Genomic DNA, 25113 nt, shown 5'->3' on the forward strand with positions numbered 1-25113 from the left:
GTTGTGTTCCATCACCATGTTGGTGATATGTTGTGTTCCTTCACCATGTTGGTGATATGTTGTGTTCCCTCACCATGTTGGTGTTGTTGTGTTCCTTCACCATGTTGGTGTTATGTTGTGTTCCCTCACCATGTTGGTGCTATGTTGTGTTCCTTCACCATGTTGGTGTTATGTTGTGTTCCCTCACCATGTTGGTGTTATGTTGTGTTCCCTCACCATGTTGGTGATATGTTGTGTTCCCTCACCATGTTGGTGCTATGTTGTGTTCCTTCACCATGTTGATGTTATGTTGTGTTCCTTCACCATGTTGGTGTTATGTTGTGTTCCTCCACCATGTTGTTGATATGTTGTGCGACACAGTTTTCCTGAAAGAACCAAAGATAAGTGAATGATTTGCTAAATATGAGTAAATTGAGGTAATGTGTCGAACGCCCGTCGCTAGGGTGCAGCACCTTACCGCCGTGCCATCACTGTTCACAAGTGATATATTTTACCATTATAAATTCTTGGTTACCATCTCAATCAATTACACAGAGGAGAGAGATGTATTTGCTATTTTCTCTTAAATTCACATATTCAGTTCATATTTATTTTTAAATATAATAAAAATAAGCAAAGTAAAGTCAAAATAATATTATAGTATTAGTGTATTACGTATTGTTATAGTTCGTAATGCCAATCACATTTCGCACAAGTATCTACAGTATTACAGTGTGTGCATCTTGTTGACTAACACATGCCATATTTTCTTTATACTTTCGTCTTTGTTTATAATTCCTAACTAAAGATCTCCCTAAATGTTTAATTGTTATCTAGTGTATGATGCGACTTCATTTGTGTTCAATGACGTTGGTTACTACCGTACACAAATACATACAATATCAGCCAGAATCCATTACAGGAGTAAACGTGCTGAGAGCAATGGCTAGCGGAGGATGTAATAACAACTTTCAAGGAAGTTAAAGCACACACACACACACACACACACACACACACACACTCTCTCTCTCTTTTAAGCTAATTTTAAAATTTGTTATATTAAACTTGTTTCCCATACCAAACTCCATTTTCTGTGGCCAAACTAGTCAAAAAACGTACGGTATAACATAAACAATAACTTAGCTATACTTTTTCCTTTACTGTTTTCAATATTATTTTATTTGGTGTTTTGACGGGAAAGGAAGCCGTTTAAGCCCCCACATACGATGTCGATATCATTAACAATTTCTTGAATATGTTATGCAACAACAGCTATGGTCATACGAATAAAAATATGGCTGTGAACTGATATACCACTTCCACTCAAGCTATGTCAAACTACATGTTTTAAAGGGGGATCACCTGAAGATTATTGCACCAGCTTATTTCACATTAAAACTAAACACCCTAATGCTAACCTAACCTAACCTAACCTTGCTTAACCTAACCTAACTTCCCCCAGGCAGCAATTGCGTGTTTAATCATCAGGTGAAATAAGCCGGTGAGCTAATCTTCAGGTGATCCTTAAATACACGTGAAATCATTTTATGTAGTAACCCAGACGATCAAAATGATGTTTTTTAACTTGTAGTCCTATTGTGCTTTATTTCAACTTGTTGCTGCAGTTATTTGGAAAATGTTCATGGCGACTACACAGGAAAGAAGTGTTCCTAATACTTAATGGGTTACCCTCGGTTAGGGTGGCCATTTCCAAATTTCCAAAAAGGACATTTTTTTAATTTTTACGACACTTATTTTTAACCTAAAATAAACATGTTTAATGATGAGTTGAAATATAAAAAGTTGTATAAAATATACAAAATATACTTAGAAGCGTTGATGTGTCAAATATCACTATAACGTAATGAAGGTATTTTGTGGGTTTTTTCTAAAATTTCCTTTTTTTAACGCACTGTATGTTTCATACAGTATAAATAAAGAACTGAAAGAAATGAATATTTATTTTTACTCTTGCTGGAACAACATACTGTATGCTAACCAAATTAACTTACTTCACAAACTAAAGGAAGTAGCCCACTTACCAATGTGGCCTTCAGTTCCCACTGTTTTAGTATACGTAAGGTAATTTATATAATTCTTTTTAGACAGGCCCAAAAGAGAAGGACAAATTAACGTCCTGCTTGAGGTGGCGCAGGAAGGAGGATAGAGTGCTCAAAAGCAGGACGTCTGGCCAGCCTACCCTCGGTGCATGTTTAATGTTTATAACTGTATATGCAAGCAGTTTTACCCAATAATTTTAAATTAAACTAAATAGCAGGTTAAATGAATAACTGATATTAAACACATAAATCAAGTGATAATTGTTTTGAGGTATCAAGCGCCACAATGCAAGAGTCACAGCTTTAAGCTCACCATGCTGTCATGCTAAACGAATACAAAAAAGTGCTTCCTCACGCAGAAGGCGGTACACCATTGGAACAGTCTAGCAGCTGAAGTCGTGGAACAAGTAGAGTACTGGGTTTACCTACAGCCCTGAACAACACTTTCCAGAACAATGAGCGAATCTTACACAGGCTATAGGCCTCCTTCCGCCTTCATGACCACCTCTAGTCGTGGTGGCTGTTACATACATACACTGCATGGTACGTTTGCTAAAGTAGAAAAACAACTCATGTGGACGTGATTCTGGACAGAACTGATATACTCCAAAGACTATGAGTGATTGGCGTCGCATTTTCAACGGTATTTGCCCAACATCAACAAAGAGGGTGGTCACGACGGGGAGTCTTAAAGCTCCAGCGGTCAGGCGGATACCAGCATGATGGATGTCATCTAATATTTTTAAACGAGCCGTTGTTGTTGAAGATTAAACCTTGCGTCCATTGTCAATCTTTGGCCCCGCTAACACCATGGCTAATAGGAGGAGGGTAGCACGATCAGTTCTCTATGAAATGTGAGCCAACGCCCGGAGGTCACAGCCTTGAGAGACCGAAGGTGAGAAGCCCAAGCGAGTTTTATATTTAAGATCACCCCAATGAAGCGCGTCTCTTTCACAGTCGGAATCCAGTGTCCGAAATGAAATGGGTAAGAACACGGACGGAGACCTCCTAAGTGACCGAAGTGCATGGTCACGGTTTTCGTGTAAGAAAAGCGGTAACCACACCTCTCTGTCTATTGGAGGTACCCTGTCCAGCGACAACCCAACACCATCGACATCCTTGCTGCAGCAATTAATATCGATAGATAAAGGTTACTCGAAACATCAGGAGGAAGAACATCAGAACATCTACAATCGCACTTACAGCAATAATTGTAAACAAGATAACACTGAACACACTACCCAGTGGGACGCCCTTCTCCTGGCACTTCGGGGCAGAGAAAGTGTTCCCTACCCGAACGAGAAAACAAAGATCCGCTACAAAACACTATTAAATGAGCCATCCTCCCTCGTTACCCAAACTCTTGGAAAACGAGATGTAATATAAGACTGAAAAAGCCTGTTTTAAGAATGAGAAGCAACCATCTTGTGTTTCACTCGTTTGAGAGATCAGAGGAAATGGGAGTTGAGACAAACCTTACGCCCTCGGGGAGCCTGTTTCTGGAGTTGAGTATCACTGTAACAGATTACAATCAGTAACCAACCCCAGCCGATATAGTTGAAATGTGTTCAAGTAAGGCTATCAAATGAATGAAAGTGAATTAACTAAATTTATAATAAACTTAATTCAATGCAATTTAATTACCTAATGGCTACCCCAATTAGAAGTGGCCACGTTAAGAGAAGGAGGCCAATACCCTGTGCTAGGATCCTTCCTTATCTTGATAAGTTTTGTCAAGGGCGAATTAAAGTCCAGTAGTATTCTCACTTCCACGAGTTGAGCTGGTACACTGTCCCATAGATCACGTCATATATATATATATATATATATATATATATATATATATATATATATATATATATATATATATATATATATATATATATATATATATATATATATATATATATATATATATATATATATATATATATATATATATATATATATATATATTTCAAAAATGAAAATATAGTTACGGTATTTATGATTGAAGAAAACAGTCTTAACACAACATAATTTTATTAAATTTAAAAACACACGGTAAAAAGCTTCTCCCAGTTTAGAAATCGACGAATATGAGCAAGAACGAAGAGCTACTATCCATATTATAAGGTGACACCAGGCCAGGCATCAATCACCTGAGCGTAATGTTATCAGTCATCCACCCACTGGCATGACCAATTTTTGTACAGTCGGTTTATCTTAACTACAGCACAGTTTGTGGCTACTATTACATATTAATAAAACTCTGGTGCATATTAACAAATATCCAATAATTGGGAGAAACATTACAGAATGTATTATATAATGACATATTCGCCATCACAACAGATGGTAAACAGTAACCGACTGGACATTTCGGGTACTGTACTTTGACAGTACAATATACAGTGCAGTATATTCTTATAATGTGGGAAGCCTGACTTGGGTGATATTATGTAGAAAATCTTCACAGTTTTAATTTAGATTGTAAAGGGGGATTATAGTGCATGTTAACATTCAAGTAAAAGATTGTGGCATTATTAAGTACGTGTCCACGAATAATTGTGTCAACAGATCTTAAAATATTTGAACATAACCTAAAATAAGCAATGTTCACTCATAGAAAACAGTAATCTTTTAAACTTCAGTGCTTAACATTATATACTGTACTGTCTTGGTCAGCTTGGTTATTATATTTACTAACTATTTATGAAAAACCAGGCAGGAGTGGCGGTGCAAGATGCCAACCAAAGTGGATGAAGATGTCATCGGCTTGGGGAAGTTTTGAGTGCTCAACATACTGTGTGGAAGGAAGTTCACCAACAGTTTTGTGAAGCATTAATCAGAGGAAGTTTTCATTATTTGTAAAGGTTTTTACTAGAAAATAATTGTCCCTTGGGAATGGACGAGTTGACGGTTCTGGGTAAACACAAGAAATACGCTCTGCCACGTTCGTGGTGATAAGGTATATATAATTTGTAATAAAATTTTAAAGTCCTGCTATAATAGTCGAGATTAGTTTATTTCTCTAGAAACAGGGCCGCCATTTACCATGACGTCACTAGGTTCAAACTCATCGTTGCAGTCGTAGGTACTAGAAAGGATGGCCTCTTCAGACCTCAAATGCCACGTTCAGATAACTTTTAAGGTTTTCTTTTCTTTTATGGCCTAAGTCATGGACATTTCGTAAGTGAAGAAATGTGCCATGAAAAGCAGCTTCAAACATAGGTTGGATAGATACATGAGCGATAGGGGTTGGGTGTAAATGGGACTGCCCTAGTATGGGCCAATAGGCCCGCTGCAATTTCCTCCATTCTTACGTTCTTTTGGACATTAAAAAAATCCCATGTTCACATCAGCTCATCTGTCAGGTATTCTTACCTGGTAGACTTTCTCTTTATTTTCAGTGCACTTACAGAGTATATCAGTACTAGATGGACCAGTAAATTTAAAAGAAGTGACATTGTCTGGACTTTGTTTTGAGAATGCCCGATACGTGGTAAACATGACAACATAGTGCTGTTATTTTTTTGATGATTCACTAATGAACCACTAGGATACATCATCATTTATATTAATTAATGGGTAAAATTTTACTATAACTACCATAAGTATTTTGATGTTTAAACTCGAGATAGGCTATATTGGGTAAATTTTAAGTTTTGGTCATCCCTGTACTTAGATTATGTTTTAATTTTTTTTATGGTTTGCGATGTGTTATGAACGATTTAGACCTTCATTTCTATCGGAAATCACTGGTTTTGACTTACTACCCCACCCTTACCGATGTACTGTATGTTAAGCTAACCTTATAACTCATCATACCCTAACCCAACCGAACCTATGATCTGTATTTTCTTATGTGATCGAAAAGTGTTTTGCGACAGAAATCTTGTAGATATAATGTGTCTTATTGTTTAAAGTACTTAATCCCCTAGTTAGAATATTAAGGTTCCCCAGATGACCAAAACCAAAATAATATCAATATTGTTTGGAATGTTTATACTATGAAATTTGTTATATGGGCAGCTAATATCAATTGAATTAGTTAATGTGCTTAGTAATATTTATATATTCAAAATAGTGTTACTGTGTTGCACAATAAAGCACAATTAATTATCTAATAATATTTATTTACTGAGCCGATCAGACGAGAAGGTTGGACTACAGCTGGCTGACCTCCGCTGAGCTCACCCCCAACCAGTGACGTCACAACCAATTACAGAGCTTTTCGCAGTCACGTGACTTTCTAGCAACTTTAGCCCTTATTTTTGACACTTTTGGGCCCAATTTATTTTAAAATATCATTATGTTCATTACCATAGTGAGCTTAAGCGTTTCTTTACCCATTGACCTGCCATCTTAGGAAAAAATTCCGACCGTCAACTCGTCTATTCTGCTTAACAATCTAGTTATCTTGATGGGTTTATGAACTTTGAGTAAACATTCATTTCTACTATTTCAAACAAAAACAAACCCGTTTCCAACTAATTAATAAAAATTTTGTTGAGTGAAGGCTCCTATGTTGCCTGGGTACCTGTAGGTGCGCGTGATCCAGGTATATGCTGATAACCACAAGGAAAGAAAAAAACACAAAGTTCCCAAGCGCTTTTGTGTAATTCACATCTCCAGGGATGAGTACAGACTAAGGAGAAGTACAAAACAAGGTGTATATATACAGAGGAGGGTGAGATCAGGTCCACAATGGTCAGGTATTAGGTAATGACCCTACTAATCTTTAAAAAGCACCTAATACCTGACCATTGTGGACCTGGTCTCACCCTCCTCTGTATATATACACCTTGTTTTGTACTTCTCCTTAGTCTGTACTCATCCCTGGAGATGTGAATTACACAAAAGCGCTTGGGAACTTTGTGTTTTCTTCTTTCCTTGTGGTTATCAGCATATATATATATATATATATATATATATATATATATATATATATATATATATATATATATATATATATATATATATATATATATATATATATATATATATATATATATATATATATATATATATATATATATATAAGGATCCTGTAACGTCTAATGTGAGGTGGTCAAGTCAGTGTGTGTCATCGCCCGTAACAACCGCTTCCAGGGGCTGGAGTGGCCCACCAAAGTTGTTTAAGTGGGAAAACTGTAGTAGAGTACTGTACAGTACATGGTCAGTCGTTTACGTTAGGGATCTACTGATTATCTGCAAGTGATCAACGACGAATAAACCATATGTTAATGTGTACATTAAAAACTAGGTAGAATCACATTTTTCACTCAATAATTGGCTTAACTATCAACTAAACAAACAATTTCCAAATTTCTGAAGATAATAAGACACTTGACAACGTGACTGAACCGATAGGTCGCTCATAACATGATGGAGATACAGCACAGAACAGCACAGTACAGCACAGTACAGCACAGTACAGTACAGTACAGTATATAGTAAGCGATTCACAAGTAAACTGTAGCACATCCACGTTCTATTTATTTCCTGATGGACGACATAAATTCACTTTATCACGAGATATGATAAATAACATTTCTCAAACAGTTTCCTTTGTTTACCAATTTTCAAAGTACATTACGGTAGTTGTAAAGAGCTTCGAGTAAGATGTATGATACATTCATACGACTAGTTTCGGATTTTCAATACAACATCATTGTAGGCCTACAGTAATCAAACACACCAACAAGAGGTCAATATTTTCAAACAACTCAAGTAAAAAACATAAATATTCCTCCACCTTATATTTCAAATAACACTTGCAATCATTAATATAAAGGTGTTACTTAATATATATTTTCTGTTGAACGAAAAATATATTTTAGCCATTAATAACGGCAATGCTGACTGAGGCTATTACAAAACATGGTTTACCATAACCACCAAGGAGGCAGAGTCGTGCTCTCTGAGGTGCTGGTGGGCGGCCTCAGAGAAAACTGTGTTCATGCAGCAGACTACTTACTGTACCGGCCTCAGAAGATTTTTCATGCACTTGTATAAGGAGGACTTGTACGTTACCTTGTGCTTTGAGGCTTCTGCCTGTTCTTGTTTACCGAACACGGGTGAGGGTGAGGAGCCATACGCTGCGAAGGTAGGTGGTGCAGGAGACGAGGAGGATTTTACTGAAGAATTCTCACATTCATCTCCAAGTTTATGGTTCTGCTCAGGAATTATATTAGTGTAAAGATTAAGTTGCTGCCTTGCGTGAATGTGTGTATCATTGGTGGGTATATCATGGTAGTCAACAGCCTGCATACACAACTGCCTGGCTGGTGGAATCCGAGAAGTGGGTGGAGAAGGCAGATGTGCGCGAGGTTGCAGAGGCATAGTTGTGGAGTCCGTCTGCACCACACCTGTGATGCCCGTGGTGGATGACGGGTGAACAGCAAGGCCCAGGAAACCTACTTCCACTGTCTTGGACTTCCTATGTGGTGGACGTCTAGGACGTGGAGGCCGGCCATTACTACACTCTGGGGAAGGGGACTGCCGGTGACCGACAGGAGAGGCCGATCCTCCCCGCCAAGGCGAAGCTGATCGTCGACCGTTGAGGTGAGAAGGTGGTGGGGACTGTCGAGCAGGGAGGCGATCACAACTATGGCTCCGGCCTTCATGAATTAATCGCCCAGGCAATCCATTGTGAATATAAGCAGGGAACACATGAGTGCCGCCTGCTTGGCATAACTGTGGTGAGGATCCCCACATGGGGACCCAACATCCGCCATAATGTGGATTTAAAGTCGGGTAGTCGGGGCAGTAATGGGGACTACCAGGCCTGTCAGGGCAGTAATGGGGACTGCCCAGCCTGTCAGGTGGCTTCCATCCTGATGAGTGCGTTGGGGAGCGGGAGGCTCGGCGCTGTGTGGGTGGAGACGGAGGTTTTCCTATTAGTGGTGAATGGATGACCCTTCGAGTGGGAGTGGAGGGGGTTGTCTGAAGGCGATAACTAGTGTTGGGGAGTGGGTGGGGGATGGTGGCGGGCAGAATATTAGCCGTGGGTGTAGTTCTCGAAGTGGCAGCAGCCATGGGAGAGTATCGCACCATTAAGTTATCGTAGATACTGTCAGGGTCTGAGTGACGCACAGCAGCCTGAGAGACAGGCCGAACCCCTAAGCTTGGCGACGGGCTGCGGCTGGCAGGTTGACCCATCTCACTCACCGGTACACCTACAGTGTTCCATGCCTGGCGCGTATCTCGGGTAGACGGTGACACAACACCCTGGACTCGGGCAGATGCTTGTCCACGATGTGTACGCGAAGTTGGCGAGTGGGAAGAGGATAAACAACGTGTAGTGATGGATGGGTCAAAGGCGTCATCCAACACTGTACTGATTGAATGTGTATTTTGTGAAACTCTAGATTTTTTCTCCAGCATAGCCGGTTGCTTAGCTGTCATAGATAAGGGTGTAGCTGTGGGCGCCTGATGGGCTACTGGGTTTGGTTTGTATTGGTTCACTGAAGGGGAGGCGTCAGCGTAGCACGTGTATGGGAGGTTCTCAATATTGGTGAAATCTCTATGAAATGAATTCACTCTCTGGCTGCTATCAGCCCTAAAATTGTTGGGCAAAGGCGACTGTGTCGGCGAAAGCGAATCCAGAGAACGGACCATTGTGGCCCACTCTCCGTCGTCGACCAACACGGCACTGTTGGAGACCCGTGCGGTGCTGACGGTGGTCGTGATACCACTGTTGCTGCTGCAGGGAGTACGCGCAAACTTAGGAGAGGGAGGCTGAAATGGCCGCTGACTGTGGCATATTTTGGATCCTTCTTGAGGGAGACTCCTACTACTGTTACTTCTAACACTGATGCTCCTCCCGCCACTGTTAAGGTCGCAACCAGTTATTAGTAAAGCGGCTGGAGCAGTATTGGAGCTGTTGGTACTTGTACGTACTAACGGGGCCCGAGTACCTTGTGTATGGCTGTGACTGGATGTGAGAACATCGAGAGCGTTGGAAGTGACGAGATCCGACAAATAATCGTAGTTATGGGGCGTCGTGGGCGTAGAAGGATCATCTAAATTTGAGTAGTCACCAAAGCAGTAAGCAGTGGGGAGAGGAGGCCTTTCGGGCAGATGCTCCTCTACAGGAGGTGTGGCTGAGGTAGTGAAGTCAGGCACTGTGTTCTCCCGCAAGTGTGGCGGCAGAAGCTCAATCAGCTCTGGCGGCAACGGAGTGGCCTTGGCCCGGGTTGTGGTGGCGCTGGAGAAGGTGGGCCATGTCCGTGGCACCGAGGTGGTCGATGTGTACATTTGGTCCAAGCTGGTGGGAATAGGCTGGTTGAGGCGTGGGTGAGAGCGGCGCCGCGGAGTGACAAACACGGGGGCGGGTCCTTCATTATAAGACTGAGCCGCTGGCTCTTTGTTGCCCATAAACACAAACTCGTGGTTGGCAGAGTCCTCTGATGAGCGCATGGTGGCTGAGGCGCCTTACACGATTAATATACTGACTAAGATCCCCTAACACCTCATAATGATCCATTAGTGAATTGGTTCACTTTTATTCCATTGTATCTATAAAAAATCCACAGAAGTAACACTACTCACTAAGTCACTATCACGTGATAACTAAATCACTCTGTAAAGAGGACCTGGAAAGAAAATTACACATTAAGACAAATCAAAAATTACGAGACATAAGGGTGTATCCGAGAACATACTTGGCAGTTGAACAAGTCGCCCCAAAGATATTATGAGTGAAGATCCACCACCCCGTGATCTGTCTGCTGAACAGACCTTGTAACAAAAGGTGTGTTTCTGTGGGGGTTTATTAAGAAAGAGTAGAGAGAAGGTGATGCAGAAGGTACACTTGACCTGGACGGCGCGGCGGCCGGGAGAGAGGTATAAGCTTTCCCTCACTTGAGTGAAGAGAAAGGGTGAAGGGGGATTAGAGAGTGAAAAAGTATGAAGAGAAAATGGGGAAAACACCAATAACAGAGAGGAGAGAGGAGCAGCACTAACAGGACAAAACTATTAATTAGATACATTGGGGAACAATGTACAAATCGATAATTAGTGTATGTATACCGTACCAACATTACATTACAGCACTTCCTGAATGGTTCTTTTCTACATTCAAGGAATCTGTCTATCCAATATCACTCGCAAAGTAATTACATTTCAGGGAAGTAGGAATATACAGAAAAGTTTTCGGCCTTCCCTAATTTATCGAAAATAGATCTTATTACTAACAGGGATGCCAGGCATAAATCAACCGTCTTGAGGTAGACATCAGGGAGGAGTAACAAGATTCAACGGCAACTAAGTAACTCACTCGCGTACTGTACAAGCAGACCCACACGGACGTTTGCCCCAGCCGACCCCACACCATCACCTACAAGCCAAGCCAAACATGAGGTCTAACTGTAAGGATGTGCACCAAGGTAGTGGTCCCTGAACAATCATATGGCTATGAGATGAGAGGGCGCGGGATGGCCCACGTGCAGTGTGTTGGTGCCTACACGTGGGCGGGACGCTGGAGGTTATACATTTTGGAGGGAATGTTGACACTTCATTAAATTTATCATTAGTGAACTGACAGGCACAGTGCCATGTGATGTAAAGGGAAACGACTCTCCTATTGTATACTTCCCGCGTGTGTAGCAGTAAACAACACGGTTATTACTGGAGATTTAGTAGAGAAACCTGGTGCTTCACCTAACACATGCCAGGGGTGGACTAATGATTTCGTAGTGCCTATTTAAAACACTCCAGCTGTGGGAGAGCACGTGGGGAGGGGGCCCACTATAATATAATAACTTGAAGGAGCTCTGTGTCAGATGAACACCATAAACGTCATACAGGACAATGACTGATATACTGCACCCATACTCACGCTACATACTGTACATACTATTTTATGAAGGTTTTAAAACAATTATTTTTATTATTAAAAATAAACCTATTGAAACTAAATATATATAAATATGAACAAAAACAAAAGGAGCAGAAATTTTATCTAATTAATTATATATATATATATATATATATATATATATATATATATATATATATATATATATATATATATATATATATATATACACGTGTGGTAGTGTGATATAATTTCATCTTTATTTTAGACATTATATACTGTACAGTACCACCATAACCTAACCCAACTAATACTAAATTAGTTGAGGTAAGGTTAGGTTAGCAATGGTACTATTAACGCATAGTTATATTGTGATTTCCTACTTTGCAATTTTCCCTATTCAGCGAGATATATACAGTATACATACAAGGGGTGACTGTAAATGATCTTCACGCGTTGTGACATTTATTAAGACAAACTAGCAACAAGTATACGAATAAAAAAGCGATACTGTTCTCCTCCATACACTGTGGCATATCCTGCTCAACTTTTTAACACCATTTCCTATCATTTTCTTAAAATTTTCCATAGTTGTTGGCTTTGGAGGAACACAAACATCGTTTTCAACACAGCCCTAAGCAGCTGTGTTAGTTTATTCATAACATTGTTAAAAACTGTTAAGGTAATCTGTAATCACCCGGTGTATATTGTTTACCACGATGACTCTTCCCTCACTCTACCCTGAGGAATGTTAACGCGCAGTGGCAGGTGTGACCAGCATTGACCAGCTAGTCACCACCTGTACCACACAGCACAGCTTAGTGGTAGGTGTGACCAGGGGTGAGCAGCGAGTCAGCCACCTGTACCACATAACACAGCCGTGTTAGACACGTGTGTTACAATACTTCTATCACCACCAGCAATGCGGAACATTAATATAAACACCAAGGACATGACTGCCCAAACTTACACACGACGACGTACAATACATCTGGCATCAACGGTGTCAAAGAATGACTCACAAGAACTTTTAAATAAGTTATTTAGGCTAAATGTGATGACGGTGGTATTGTGGTATTTTTGGGTGTGGCGGGGTGGTGGTGGAGAGATCAGGTGCTTAACTGTCACCTCGCCCCCGAACCTACACTACCATGACATAGAAATAATTATCTTACACTATCACTCCAGTCTTTGCCAAGCACATTCACAGTAACATAGCACACCAGCATCTACGACACAGTTTACAGTTTGGTATACAGTTTACAAAAGCATTTCCACTAGTGGTGATGTAAATCACATGAAAGTTGTCGTTAACATTAGTGTTTAATACACGGCATTGTCACTAACAATACTGTACAATATGCAGCTGAAGATGAGCCACTCAGTGCCTACTTCCTCTCCACCAAGGGGTTAGTCCACGACTAGAGTTCTTTAACACTCAACTCACACGCTCACCAAGAAACCACTTATGCCCCAAACACGTTTGGATATTTTCCCAAAAAGGCACATATTTGTAAGACGTTATATCATACAGAAACGCATCTAAAAAAATATGTAAACAACACGATGTTTTCCATGTCAATTACAGAAGTTCCGTATGTGGTGGTGGTGACGCGGCACAATGGTGTAGTGAGTGGACCAGTGAGGCAGTAGAGCGTGTGTGTGTGTGTGTGTGTGTGTGTAGCACCAAGTCAACGCTGGGTGGCTGCCACCACTGTGGCACTGTCTGGCCGCGCCACATCCCCCCCCCCTACAAGTGCCACGTTCACGTTATGCAGTATTTATTTCCCGTGAATACACACACACACACCTTGGACACACTCACAACACTCTCTAGTACTATTATACACACATTCATAAATTCTTTACTGCGGTACATCTCATCAACACAACTGTATTCCTTGAGTAAACCATCCCGGGGAGTATGTGGGTGGGGAAGGAGGAGCCTGGTGGGCGGCGCGGCGGGTCATGTGCCAACTCCTCCACCAATATGTTTGAGGAGGCCCATGAAGACCTCCTTACCCCGACACACACACGCGCGCGGCAGCCCTGCTTTGCTTTGCCCAGGTGACACTCGCCAGCTACAGTACTTACAACACTGTCTTTACACCCAATCTAAGTATCATTAACTACTGAATTAGTATTACTGATGATGAAACATTAGTACAAATGCAGTATACTGTAATGTAATGTACTGTACTGTGAAGTACTGTACTGTTCCAATATCGGAAATGAATCATTTAGAAAATGTAGACTAAATGTACCATAACTGTTATACATACAGTACATGTACATTACCTGCAACACATACTGTTTTGTGTCACACACACACACACACACACACACACACACACACACACACACACACACTTTGTGTCATACAATGTGTAAGTTATCCATTAGTGTCATACACACAGTGTATGTATGATATCATGGGTGTCTACATGTTAATTGTGACAGAATTGGTCTCATTATCTCTACTAAGAAAGGTAAAGGAAAATGTTCAACAAGATGAAAACCGCATATGGAAATATCAAAGCTTAGACAGACAACAACTGTGTCCTTTTTTCAGGACTGTACATACCTTGGTGTCTCTATCCCCTACCTACCTATACAGTACCAGACCTGACAAATGCTAACCTGTACAAACAGACTAAGGTTCCTTAGAACCGGGCAGGGTTGGTACCAAAGTGAGTGACCCGGTTTTCCACACTTGGATTAAAAAATGAAAAACCCCACTTTACTAGTTTCTTATTTTTTTTCAAATACCGTACATGTTTTAATAGAAAAAATCAGGATAATTTTAACTTAATTATACATAAAACCTATAATTATTTAATAATACCTAGCAGTAAATGAACAAGAAAATGGGAGTTATTCATACTTCGTGGCGTGAGGCTCTCCCCAGTTACAAGTTTAAACAGGTCCAACAGTTTAACGGACCAGTGACCAGCTCAGTCAAAGCCAAGAGTTTGAACAAGGTTTTTCTAAAATCCTGTACATTATGCTATTGCACTGGTGTATTTACTTCAATTGATTCATAATTGCATGTGAGTGCTGGTTATGATTTTTACTCAGCTGAATTCCCCCCCCCCCCCTTTTTTTTTGTAACATTTCACAAAATTATGTAGATTTGGTCAGATCTGCATCATGGACTACAAGGCTGATCATACAGTACTGTTCTTCACTATAAATTATAATGTATCATAATAGGTTATAAACCATATATGCTGGTAATGCAGTACAGCATTATTAACGAATTTGCCTTATAAAGAGATTTTAAGTCTAATTTGTAAAAAAGAATACTTTTTTGTAATGCATATTATTTATAGTAATTGGATATACTGTAATACTATTATACGATGCTTATTTGAAGAAAAAGTTTTACCCGAGTTTATGTGAAAACCCCGAAAAAACAGGCCTTTTCAAGATAAGTGGGTGTTTTGTCAACCCTACTTAGAACCGTACAAGGATAAAATCCAAAATATGCTTCAAATATCAAAATTTGTAAAACAATGCATGTATGTTATAGTATTGACAAACCTAAAACCATTATTTGAGGATGTTCCATGAGCGCTGAAGTACAGTACTTAACATGAGGAAAGATCAAGGGAATGCCCAGTGTCAAAGATAGTTGGAAGTCAACTTGAGAAGAGCCCCAAGGCTCTTGCTTGGTGATCCAGATAACACCATGTCCATGAAACAGCGAGCTAGAGCAAGTGTCATGGCAGAGGTGGATCCAAATCACATCTACACATAAGATGATGATGGGACAAGATCAGCTATACACAGCCGACACTTCCTGCCATCCTACCAGACTGTTACGTCAACTTCTCTACACCTAACAAGTGACAATGTAATGTCCTTACCTCCAACACATTGCCTAAATGGTTGCTATTTAACACATCCCACTGCCTGTGGGGTGGCTGGAAGTACTGCTGTCCTGACTAGCCCACGGGTAACAAAACAGAAAGGGGAATCAGAATAAATAACTAAGTATCTTCTCTACAAACTGAAGTATTAGCAACACGCATTGTCCTGAAACTTAAATAAATCACTTACGAAGACATTCTCATCATCACTGATCCATAACTTCATTAATTGCTCTTAACACATAGAGTGTCACACACATACAGTATACCTGAAGTCACAAATGTGTGAGCCTTGCTGTCGAGGATATCAGAATCAGTCGGGCTGCTGTCGATCTACTCCCACATAAGATGCGGGTTCGTGTCCAAACTAAACTTTCCTCTAATAAGGAACTGCTGAATATAATCTACAGTACTCAATTAGAACCCCCAAACCACAGTTAGACCAGAACTTCCAATGAATTCTAAGCAAGAAGGCAAGATTAAACAAGCACTATACTCTGCCTGCTGTCATGAGATGTATCAATCATGGAGTGCTAAACTTAGGTTAGGTTATAAGTACCTCTGGCAGCTATACAGATGTGAACAATACAAAATATAAAGTGTGTGGCCAAACACGTGAACACTACGTCCTAGACTGTGAGAAAATAGAACATTTTACAGGCAGGACCAAGAGTATAGTGCAAAGACACGGTCGGGTCAATCAATCAAAAGTGCCATCATAGCAACAAACAACACTTTCCCTAGCAACAAACATCTTACCTAGCAACATACAACACCTTACCTAGCAACATACAACACCTTACCTAGCAACATACAACACCTTACCTAGCAACATACAACACCTCACCTAGCAACACGACACAACACTTTACCTAGCAACACACAACACCTTACCTAGCAACACACAACACCTTACCTAGCAACACCTTACCTAGAGAAGACGAAGTCACCTACAGCATCGTTAGACTACTAAGGCTTGTGCCGGCCATTGTACAATATGAGTCACGCCGAGGGTCAACTACCCACATCACGGACCAACACTAATGTTGTATCAATACTGTTTAAATATCTTGGTGTTTCCGTCCCTTGTACCTTACCGGCCATACAACAGCTAACCCGCCAATGTACTGACAGACTGAGACCTCTTAGAAGTGTAGCGGGGTACAGCCCACACTCTGGTGCTAATATTAGAATTGTTAAAACAATGTACCTAGGCTATATAAGATCTCTGATAGATTACCACGCACCAGCCCTGGTCCTTCGTGACGGGAAAGGCGTTGAAAAGCTCGAGAAAATGCAAAATAAAGCCCTCAGAATTATCCTAGGATGTCCCATGAGCACTAAAGTACTTAATATTAGGAAAGAACTAGGTATACCCAGTGTCAAAGATAGAATAATTGAAGTCAACCTCGTGATAGCCCAGAGGCTTCTACGTGGTGATCCAGATAACACTGCTTCTAAGAAACTGCTAGAATATATGAGTCATAAAACTGGTGAATCTAAATGGATCCAAACTACAGCCACACATATGAAGATGTTTGGACTAGACCATCTGTACAAAGTTGAGACACAACAGCGCTTCCTGCCACCCTGGCGGACAGTTCCCTTCGATATCACAATACCGACATATCCGCCTCAAAAATTAATTATACAAAGTATTTATCTCCAACACACTGCCAAAGTGAGAGCTCTTGAACACACACACACTCTACAGACTGGTTTCACACAGACCATCTACAATGATGGATCTCTTTAACACCGCCTGTGGGAGGGCTGGAAGTGCTATCGTTGTGACTCAACGGTGATACAATTGAGAAAGGAGTTAGAATTAACAACTGGGCATCCACTCTACAAACTGAATTAGTTGCCATACTCACAGCTATTAAATTCATTGAAACCACTGTTACTGACAGTCTCATCATCACTGACTCTCTATCCTCACTACTTGCCCTTGACACCCTCAACTCAAGTTGTCACGCTCTTGTCTCTGCTGTCAGACACAAATATGCGTACCTTGTTGACCGGGGTGTCAAGATTAAACTGTTGTGGATCCCCTCTCACTTAGGCCTCAAAGAACATGACAGAGTTGATGCCCTCGCCAAACTCGCGTCTAACAAAGACAATGTTGAATACAATCTGGGTCTGTCAAAAAGAACCCTTAAAACTGTAATTAGGAAGGAACGTATTGATGAATTTGACACAAGTAGACAAGTGCAAACAGGCACTAGTCGATCCATAGTTTACCATGATGAGATGTATCAAGTGAAACATGTATATGGAGCAAGTAACAAGATCACTAGATTACAAGATGTTGTAACTAAGATTAGGATATAAGTACCTCTGGCAGTATGTTCCTCAAGCAGATGTAAACAAGACTAAATGTAAAGTGTGTGGCCATACATATGGCCACACACTTGAACACTACGTCCTCGACTGTGTGAAGATAGAACCTTTAGGGACAGATCAAGCACAGTGTGTGTAAAATGGCACAACACTTCATCTCTAATGGCAAGATAGCCGACATATTAAGATTGCATCCACTTTTTTGCACTTAGTAAATATATCAGTCCTCATGTATAGAACCAAATACACAAAGTGCTTGAATACCTTCGACGCAAATTTGAATGACAAAGTGAGGCCAGACACACTGCCTCACACTCCTGTACTCACGCAGCTGTGAATAAGCTACCCATTATTTATAAACTAAACAATAATGTATTTGAAATACTGTGTAACATTCAGTGCCATAATATCCTGACCACGGGGGTTAATTATTCTGACCCTTTGTAAACCATACTCTGTAATCCTTTTGCGCTACCACTCACAGGATGAGTATGGGGGTGCACAATAAACTAGCCGCTGTAATAGGCAAAATAAAATAAAAAAATTACCTAGCAACGCACAAAACCTTACCGAGCAACACACAACACCTTACCTAGCAACAAACATCTTACCGAGCAACACACAACACCTTACCTAGCAACAAACATCTTACCTAGCAACACACAACACCTTATCCAGCAACACACAACACCTTACCTAGCAAATCACTTTACTTGGCAACAAACAACACCTTACCAAGCAACACACAACACTTTATCTAGCAACACACAACACCTTACCTAGCAACACACAGCACCTTATCTAGCAACACACACCTTACCTATTAACACACAACACCTTACCTAGCAACACACAACACAATACCTTACCTAGCAACACGCAACACTTTACCTAGCAACACAACGATTTACCTAGCAACACACAACACCTTACCTAGCAACACAACAAAATCTTTACCTAGCAACACACCTTACCTAGCAACACACAACACAAACTTTACCTAGCAACACACCATTTACCTAGCAACACACAACACCTTGCAGAGCAAGAGACGACACAACACCCAACATCACATAGGACAACACTTCACCGAACAACATACTCGAAACAAAAACACTTTCCCGAGAAAATAAATGATAAACTAACCCCATAATCGGCTTCACTATACCAAGACAACGGCGGCTACAACATTCACCTTATACAACAATGACACAAGCCAAAAACACCTTATCCAGTAAAAGATAATAATGTATGAGAAGGTTGGGAAAATTTAGTACTGTTGTGGGGACGGAGGAGTGAGGGCCACAAATAGCCATCAGACAGAGGCTCCACATTCCTGGTAGGTGAGCGGCCACGTTCGGGCTGGAGGACCTTCACTGCTGTCATTACCTCGTACCACACCTTCAACATGTTGACACCACCTCAAATAAATCAGTGTTTCTACTTGACAAAATCTATTGTGAATTCTTCACGTCTACTGCTGGTCTGTTTGTGTGTCTTTTAACAATCAAGTTTCCACAATTATGAATCAATCTTAAAAATAAATCACAGACGACCCGGTTCGCTAATAGGGTTTTTTTTTTAATGTTACACGTTATAAGAACACTGCAACACGTAATGGTGATTTGTTAGGACTCCATATTCACACAAAAAGTTTTGGGCGCGGTTGTTTTTCTTTCCACATTCTTAAAAGTATTTTAGCAAAATATGATTAGCAATATAACAAAGAAAAGTAAACTTAGGAGGAATTCCCCACCCCCCCACAAAAAAATATTTTTTTTTAAGTCTTCCCCAATTTTGGGGAATAATCATCACAACACAATACGTTTGACAGTTGGGAACTGATCTCATAGTTTGAGGTGTAGATGGTTGCGTACAGAGTACGGCAGCCTGTAATGGCCTTCCCTCAGCCCTTACACCACAGTTCAAGTGGGTCGTACAATTTACCAGGTTCCATTTTAGTATAGCTAGCGTACTCCACCCGGACTGAGCGTATACAGTATACAGTAAGTGTGTATTTATACGAGTTTTATCAGTTATGTAAATGATTGGGATATATCCAGCTGTACAAACATATGCTATATGTTTGGTATCATTTGTTTGTTTGCTTTATGTTTGGTACAAAATACAGAAATAATGAACATTTTTCATTCGAAAGCGAATTTAATAATTGACTTCGATCTCTTATGATAAATATTTAAAAAATTTTAACATCCTCTCTGAAGTGCTAATGCCTTGAAATCATTATTTATTTTGATAGTCCAGATATTTAAACATTATTTTAGAGAATAACAGGTTTGTCAACCCACTTAGTTTGAATATATGGACGGCTACACGAACTTTTTCTATTAACCAATCAGCTATTTTTATAGAAGGGCGTGGCTTACGGGTCAGGTTAGCGTGGAAATACTACTGTATAGTTGGTGGTCCAGTGGTAACGCATGTTTATCTCCCGAGTTCTATCCTCGGCCGAGAAGGGTGTTATCTAGAGTGACCTCTATTAAACATACAGTAAACAAGGATCAAGAGTCAGTACTGATGTAAGCTACAATAGATCACTTCTTTCTAAGCAGCCGTGGGAGAATCACACCCAGTGGGCATGACTACCAAGTTAGCCATGAAGAGCCTAACCTTGTACTGTACACAAATGTTGTGCATTTTTTTTATATAATTTTAACCACACATCAGTTTATTAGCCGTTTGGACACTACCCAGTACAGGAGGAAACTGGAGACCGAGAAACCTGTCATGTTCGGTAGTGAGAAGCGAGGCTCGAACCCTTGACGGATTCGTTTGAGTTACGCCCATTAGCGCTGTAGGAGCATTACATTATTTTGAGGTATAACAATACTGTTAATACTGGAATTTTCAGTAATGATGCGGAATCATGCCCATAAAACCACATCCAAATTACATCAAAATACACCTTGAGGAATTTGTATAATTTAAAATGGCGTCGAAGCTGGCCACCGAGACGCTAGCATAATGGACCAATAACCCCCAACTCTAGTCGCTTTAGAATCATAAATGTTTATATCATGATACTGTATATGGTTGACCTTGGCATGTTTGACTGCTATGATATTCACATACAAATGACTGCAAATGCCTATTTATGACCTTAAAAATTAGCTTCATTTATATTATTTTACAATACAGATTGAACTAAGTACAGTACCAGCAAATAAGTGTATTTAGTAAATGACCTTGACAGGTCACAAGTGGGTCATGGGTTGTAACTGTAAAGTATATCAGTTTGTTTATGGGCCATCAGATATAGTTATGAAGAGACTAAGTTGGGTTTATTGATATGCATATGACTGACTCGTGGATCCCAAGCACTTTGGAGGCCATCTTGGACGCCATCTTGAAATATATAAGCAAAATACTCAAAGAAATCTTTGGTGTAAACTGGTTATGGTGTTATAGGTATAATTCTGCATCATTCAAAAAATTTCAGATTTGGATTTTTTTTTCATTGTTTTTCATTTTGCACCCATATTTTGCCTAATGCTCCTGGACTAATTGGTAAAACTGCACTGGGCGTCATCTTTCAGATTAGGAGCACAGCTGTGACTTTTCAACAATAAAAGGTAATACAAGTAGGGAAGAGACAAATTTTCTGAACATGAGGCTTGGTCTGGCACCTAATAAATGCCTATTGGGTCGTCATTAAAGATGTAGAGACCTGACAGGTTCTGTCTCTCTCCTAACTTATCAACACCTGATGCGTGGTGAATATTGTATGTACAGTAGGTCGGATTTTTATGTTCCACTTGATTATCAATAATATTATGTTCAGTGGCTTAAAGTATTGAGTTCTTACACACTAATAACACCATTACCTATGTGCCCACCAAGTACAGTATATGATGCTTACAGATGAGTACGGTGAATGTTTAAGTTACGCTACTCTGCTCCCGCCTCATGATACTTTTTTTTATAAAGCGTTGTACAAAAATATAAATAACCCTCACAATCATCTTGTCAGTACAGTATATGTGGGTTAAATAATTAATGAAGATTTCACTTGGTTTACGCGAGGACTAAATTACCTAGACGAGTGGGATGCAACGTGATGATGTCATCTACTGTAGTAGCCTAGTCCTTGTTGTGTTACGTCACCTTCTATACTCTGGTGAGGCTGCTTTTCATGGTGGTTACAATCTACAGCCTTGCCTTGGCAATTATGTTCATACACACACGCACACACAATATATATAATCAGAATTTAGCAGTTGTAATTACTAGGTGCACCTGTACTCACCCCGAAGATGTGAATTACACGAAAGCGCTTAAACTGTGCTTTCTTTCCTTGTGGTTATCAGCATATACCTAGACCACGCACTCCAGTGATTTACTTATATATATATATATATATATATATATATATATATATATATATATATATATATATATATATATTCATGTAGATCCACAAGATTTAATTAAATTTTATAAAATCACACGGAAAAGGGAACGGAGTAATCTTAGCTTTCGCCTAAAGGATGTCTTGAATAAAGACGAAAGCTAAGGTGCTCCGTTGTTTCCTTTTCCTGTGTAGGATTTTATTGATATATATATATATATATATATATATATATACAGTATATATATATTATCAAGATAAACAATATCCATGAGACAGGTAGTTTACTAATTATGCCTGGGCATATTCCACTGTAACTCTTGTTTCTGTTCATGCTTTTAATGACCTGGTCCAATTTTTTATTGTAAACGGGTCATCTAATACTGGTATGTAGGGACCATTCTCTTCACCATCGTCAAATCCCACGTCTTGGACGTTCGTTGGGTTTAAAAAAAAATCTAAATGTTCTTTAAATTGTTCATCATCCGGTTGCTCCACATTACATAATTCAATGTTTCCTTTCCAATTAATCGATTTCAAAAGCAATTTACAATCGTTTTCATTCAATAATCTTTTCCATCGCGGTTGAGCCTCGTCCCACACGTTTCCATATCCTGGTTGTTGCTTGGCGAACCTGTTAGCTGTGTTCATAATGATGTGACATCTCTCTGAGATAGCTGCGCCGACGTCTTCGCCACCAGTCACGTTGGGTGGTTCCACGCCCCGTAGTGCACTCGCCAGCTCTTCAGTGTCAATTGCTTGATGACACAGACTCTTCCATAATTTATGCTGTGTCGGTAGTCAGTAGTATAAATGTTCTAACGCTGATGACCTCTCTAACAGCTGGGCCGCTGACACAAGATTAATGTTGTCGCTTATTAACGTGATGCAGAGTGGGTAGTGGTCGGAGCCTCCAACATCCTGACACACATCCAGTTCTTCAATTAATTTTATGCATTCATCCTTCGTGATACACAGTCAATTTCAGATATCCATGTATCCCTCCATTTAAATGATAAATCGCCTTCTAACTGCTTTCCGTTACATGTTAGGTGGTTAGCTACAACCATAGAGCTGTTGGTAAATATATTTACCGGTGCTCTGCCGTGGTTAGATTCGAAGGGCATCTGGGAAGGCAACACCACCACCACCACCACCAACCCATCCCAACCCAGAAGAGGAAACCGAGAGACTTGCAAAACTATTTTCTAACCGAGCAGCAACGAAAAACCTCCCGAGACATGCGGAGGAGACACAACGGCGTCTGCGACAGCCCAGACTCCAGATGATCGAAGAGGCCTGCAATTGTGAAAATGATACCGATAGACCCTTCAACCAGCAAGAACTCCAGAAGTCGATAAAACGAAGCAAGGACACAGCACCAGGGGCCGACAGGATAACCTACTCCATGCTTTCCCATGCCGGAGAAGCCGGGTACAAGGCTTTGCTACAAGCCATCAATGCTTCGTGGCAGCACAAAGAACTTCCACCGGAATGGAAGAAGGCAGATATAAGATCCAGTCTCACCACTGGTTTTCTCATCCTTACGGGAAATCGGGGAGCAGGAGCAACTACTGTTCTCTCCTCATCCCGTATAGCATCTCTCTCATCAGGCTCTGATTCTGAGGAAGAATCATTAGGGGGAACCTGGATGTCATTTACATGGACAAACATATCTCTGTTGATACATCTTTTCACCTTTTCTGCTGCTCGTCGAATGACTTCTGTCTCATCTGAAAGGTGGGTTAACTCATACGCTGCACCATTACGTATTACTTCAGTTACTGTATATGGGCCCTTCCACTTAGCATTTAATTTCCTACTGGTACCTGGGATAGGAGCTTCATCTCTCACCCAAACAGTTTCCCCTAGCTGTACTGTCTGATTGACTCTATCTCGGTTTGATACGTTCCGGAATTCTCTAGACATTCGTTCAGAAGTTTCTTTAATTACTCTGTGAGCTTCTCTCAACCCTTCAGTACTCTCGTTTTCTAATTTTGGTAACTCAATTCTCACTTGTCTCTGTGCATGCCGGGAGAAGAATGCGAAGTGTGGCTGCACTCCAGTCGTTGTGTGAACAGAAGTGTTCAACGCATATTGGGTCGGACCCAAGAATCGTGGCCAGCGACGCGGGTTATCTTCACACATTATTGACAAAATGTTCTTAAAAGTTCGGTGCATTCTCTCCGTGATACTGTTACCTCGGGGGTGGTAAGGCAAGGTAAAATACACTTGATTGTTAGTTAATCGACAGAGCTCCCTGAATTGTGCGGCAGTAAATTCTCCTCCATTATCCGCAATCACTACTTTAGGACTACCGAAGACATTAACAAACTTTTCAAATTCACGGGTAACTTCTTGCGTTGTCTTCGTGCGCAATGGATAGAAGTTAACGAACCTTGAGTAATGATCTATGATCGTTAACACATATCGGTAATCATTGATCCCGGAATGCATGTCGGTTAAATCCACCGAAATTCGTTCCAGTGGTTTGCTTACGACTGGTAGTTCTTGCCAAAGTTGCGTAAGTCCCTTAGTTCCCTTGAACCTTTGACACGTCTCGCATGATGCTACATAATCAACACAATCTTTACGGTAGTTAGGCCAATAAAACAAATTAGCTACTCGGGTGATGGTCTTCCACCGTCCTAAATGACCTGAGGTGGCATTGTCATGCGCCAACTC

The 25113-nt window shown here is 40.5% G+C and overlaps 1 protein-coding gene across 12 annotated transcripts in view; it reads right to left on the reverse strand.

The window, feature by feature from the left end:
* LOC121855582 (liprin-beta-1-like) overlaps positions 1 to 25113 on the reverse strand; it is a 214986-nt gene that overhangs the window by 153548 nt on the left and 36325 nt on the right. For 4 of the 12 annotated variants that reach the window (XM_042350602.1, XM_042350599.1, XM_042350597.1 and 1 more), the window contains exons 1-2: positions 13192 to 13288; positions 8058 to 10621 (exon numbers count right to left, since the gene is read on the reverse strand). The exons of 3 other annotated variants lie outside the window; for them this stretch is intronic. In XM_042350602.1, the coding sequence (XP_042206536.1) occupies positions 8058 to 10445 (2388 nt within the window). In that variant the 5' untranslated portion in view covers positions 10446 to 10621; positions 13192 to 13288. Of the gene's footprint in view, positions 1 to 8057; positions 10622 to 13191; positions 13290 to 13430; positions 13536 to 25113 lie in introns of those variants that run through there. 5 more of the 12 variants (XM_042350606.1, XM_042350603.1, XM_042350605.1 and 2 more) reach the window with 3 other exon arrangements.

The sequence above is a fragment of the Homarus americanus genome, unplaced genomic scaffold (assembly GCF_018991925.1).
Source record: "Homarus americanus isolate GMGI-L3 unplaced genomic scaffold, GMGI_Hamer_2.0 scaffold48406, whole genome shotgun sequence".
NCBI lineage: Eukaryota > Metazoa > Arthropoda > Malacostraca > Decapoda > Nephropidae > Homarus > Homarus americanus.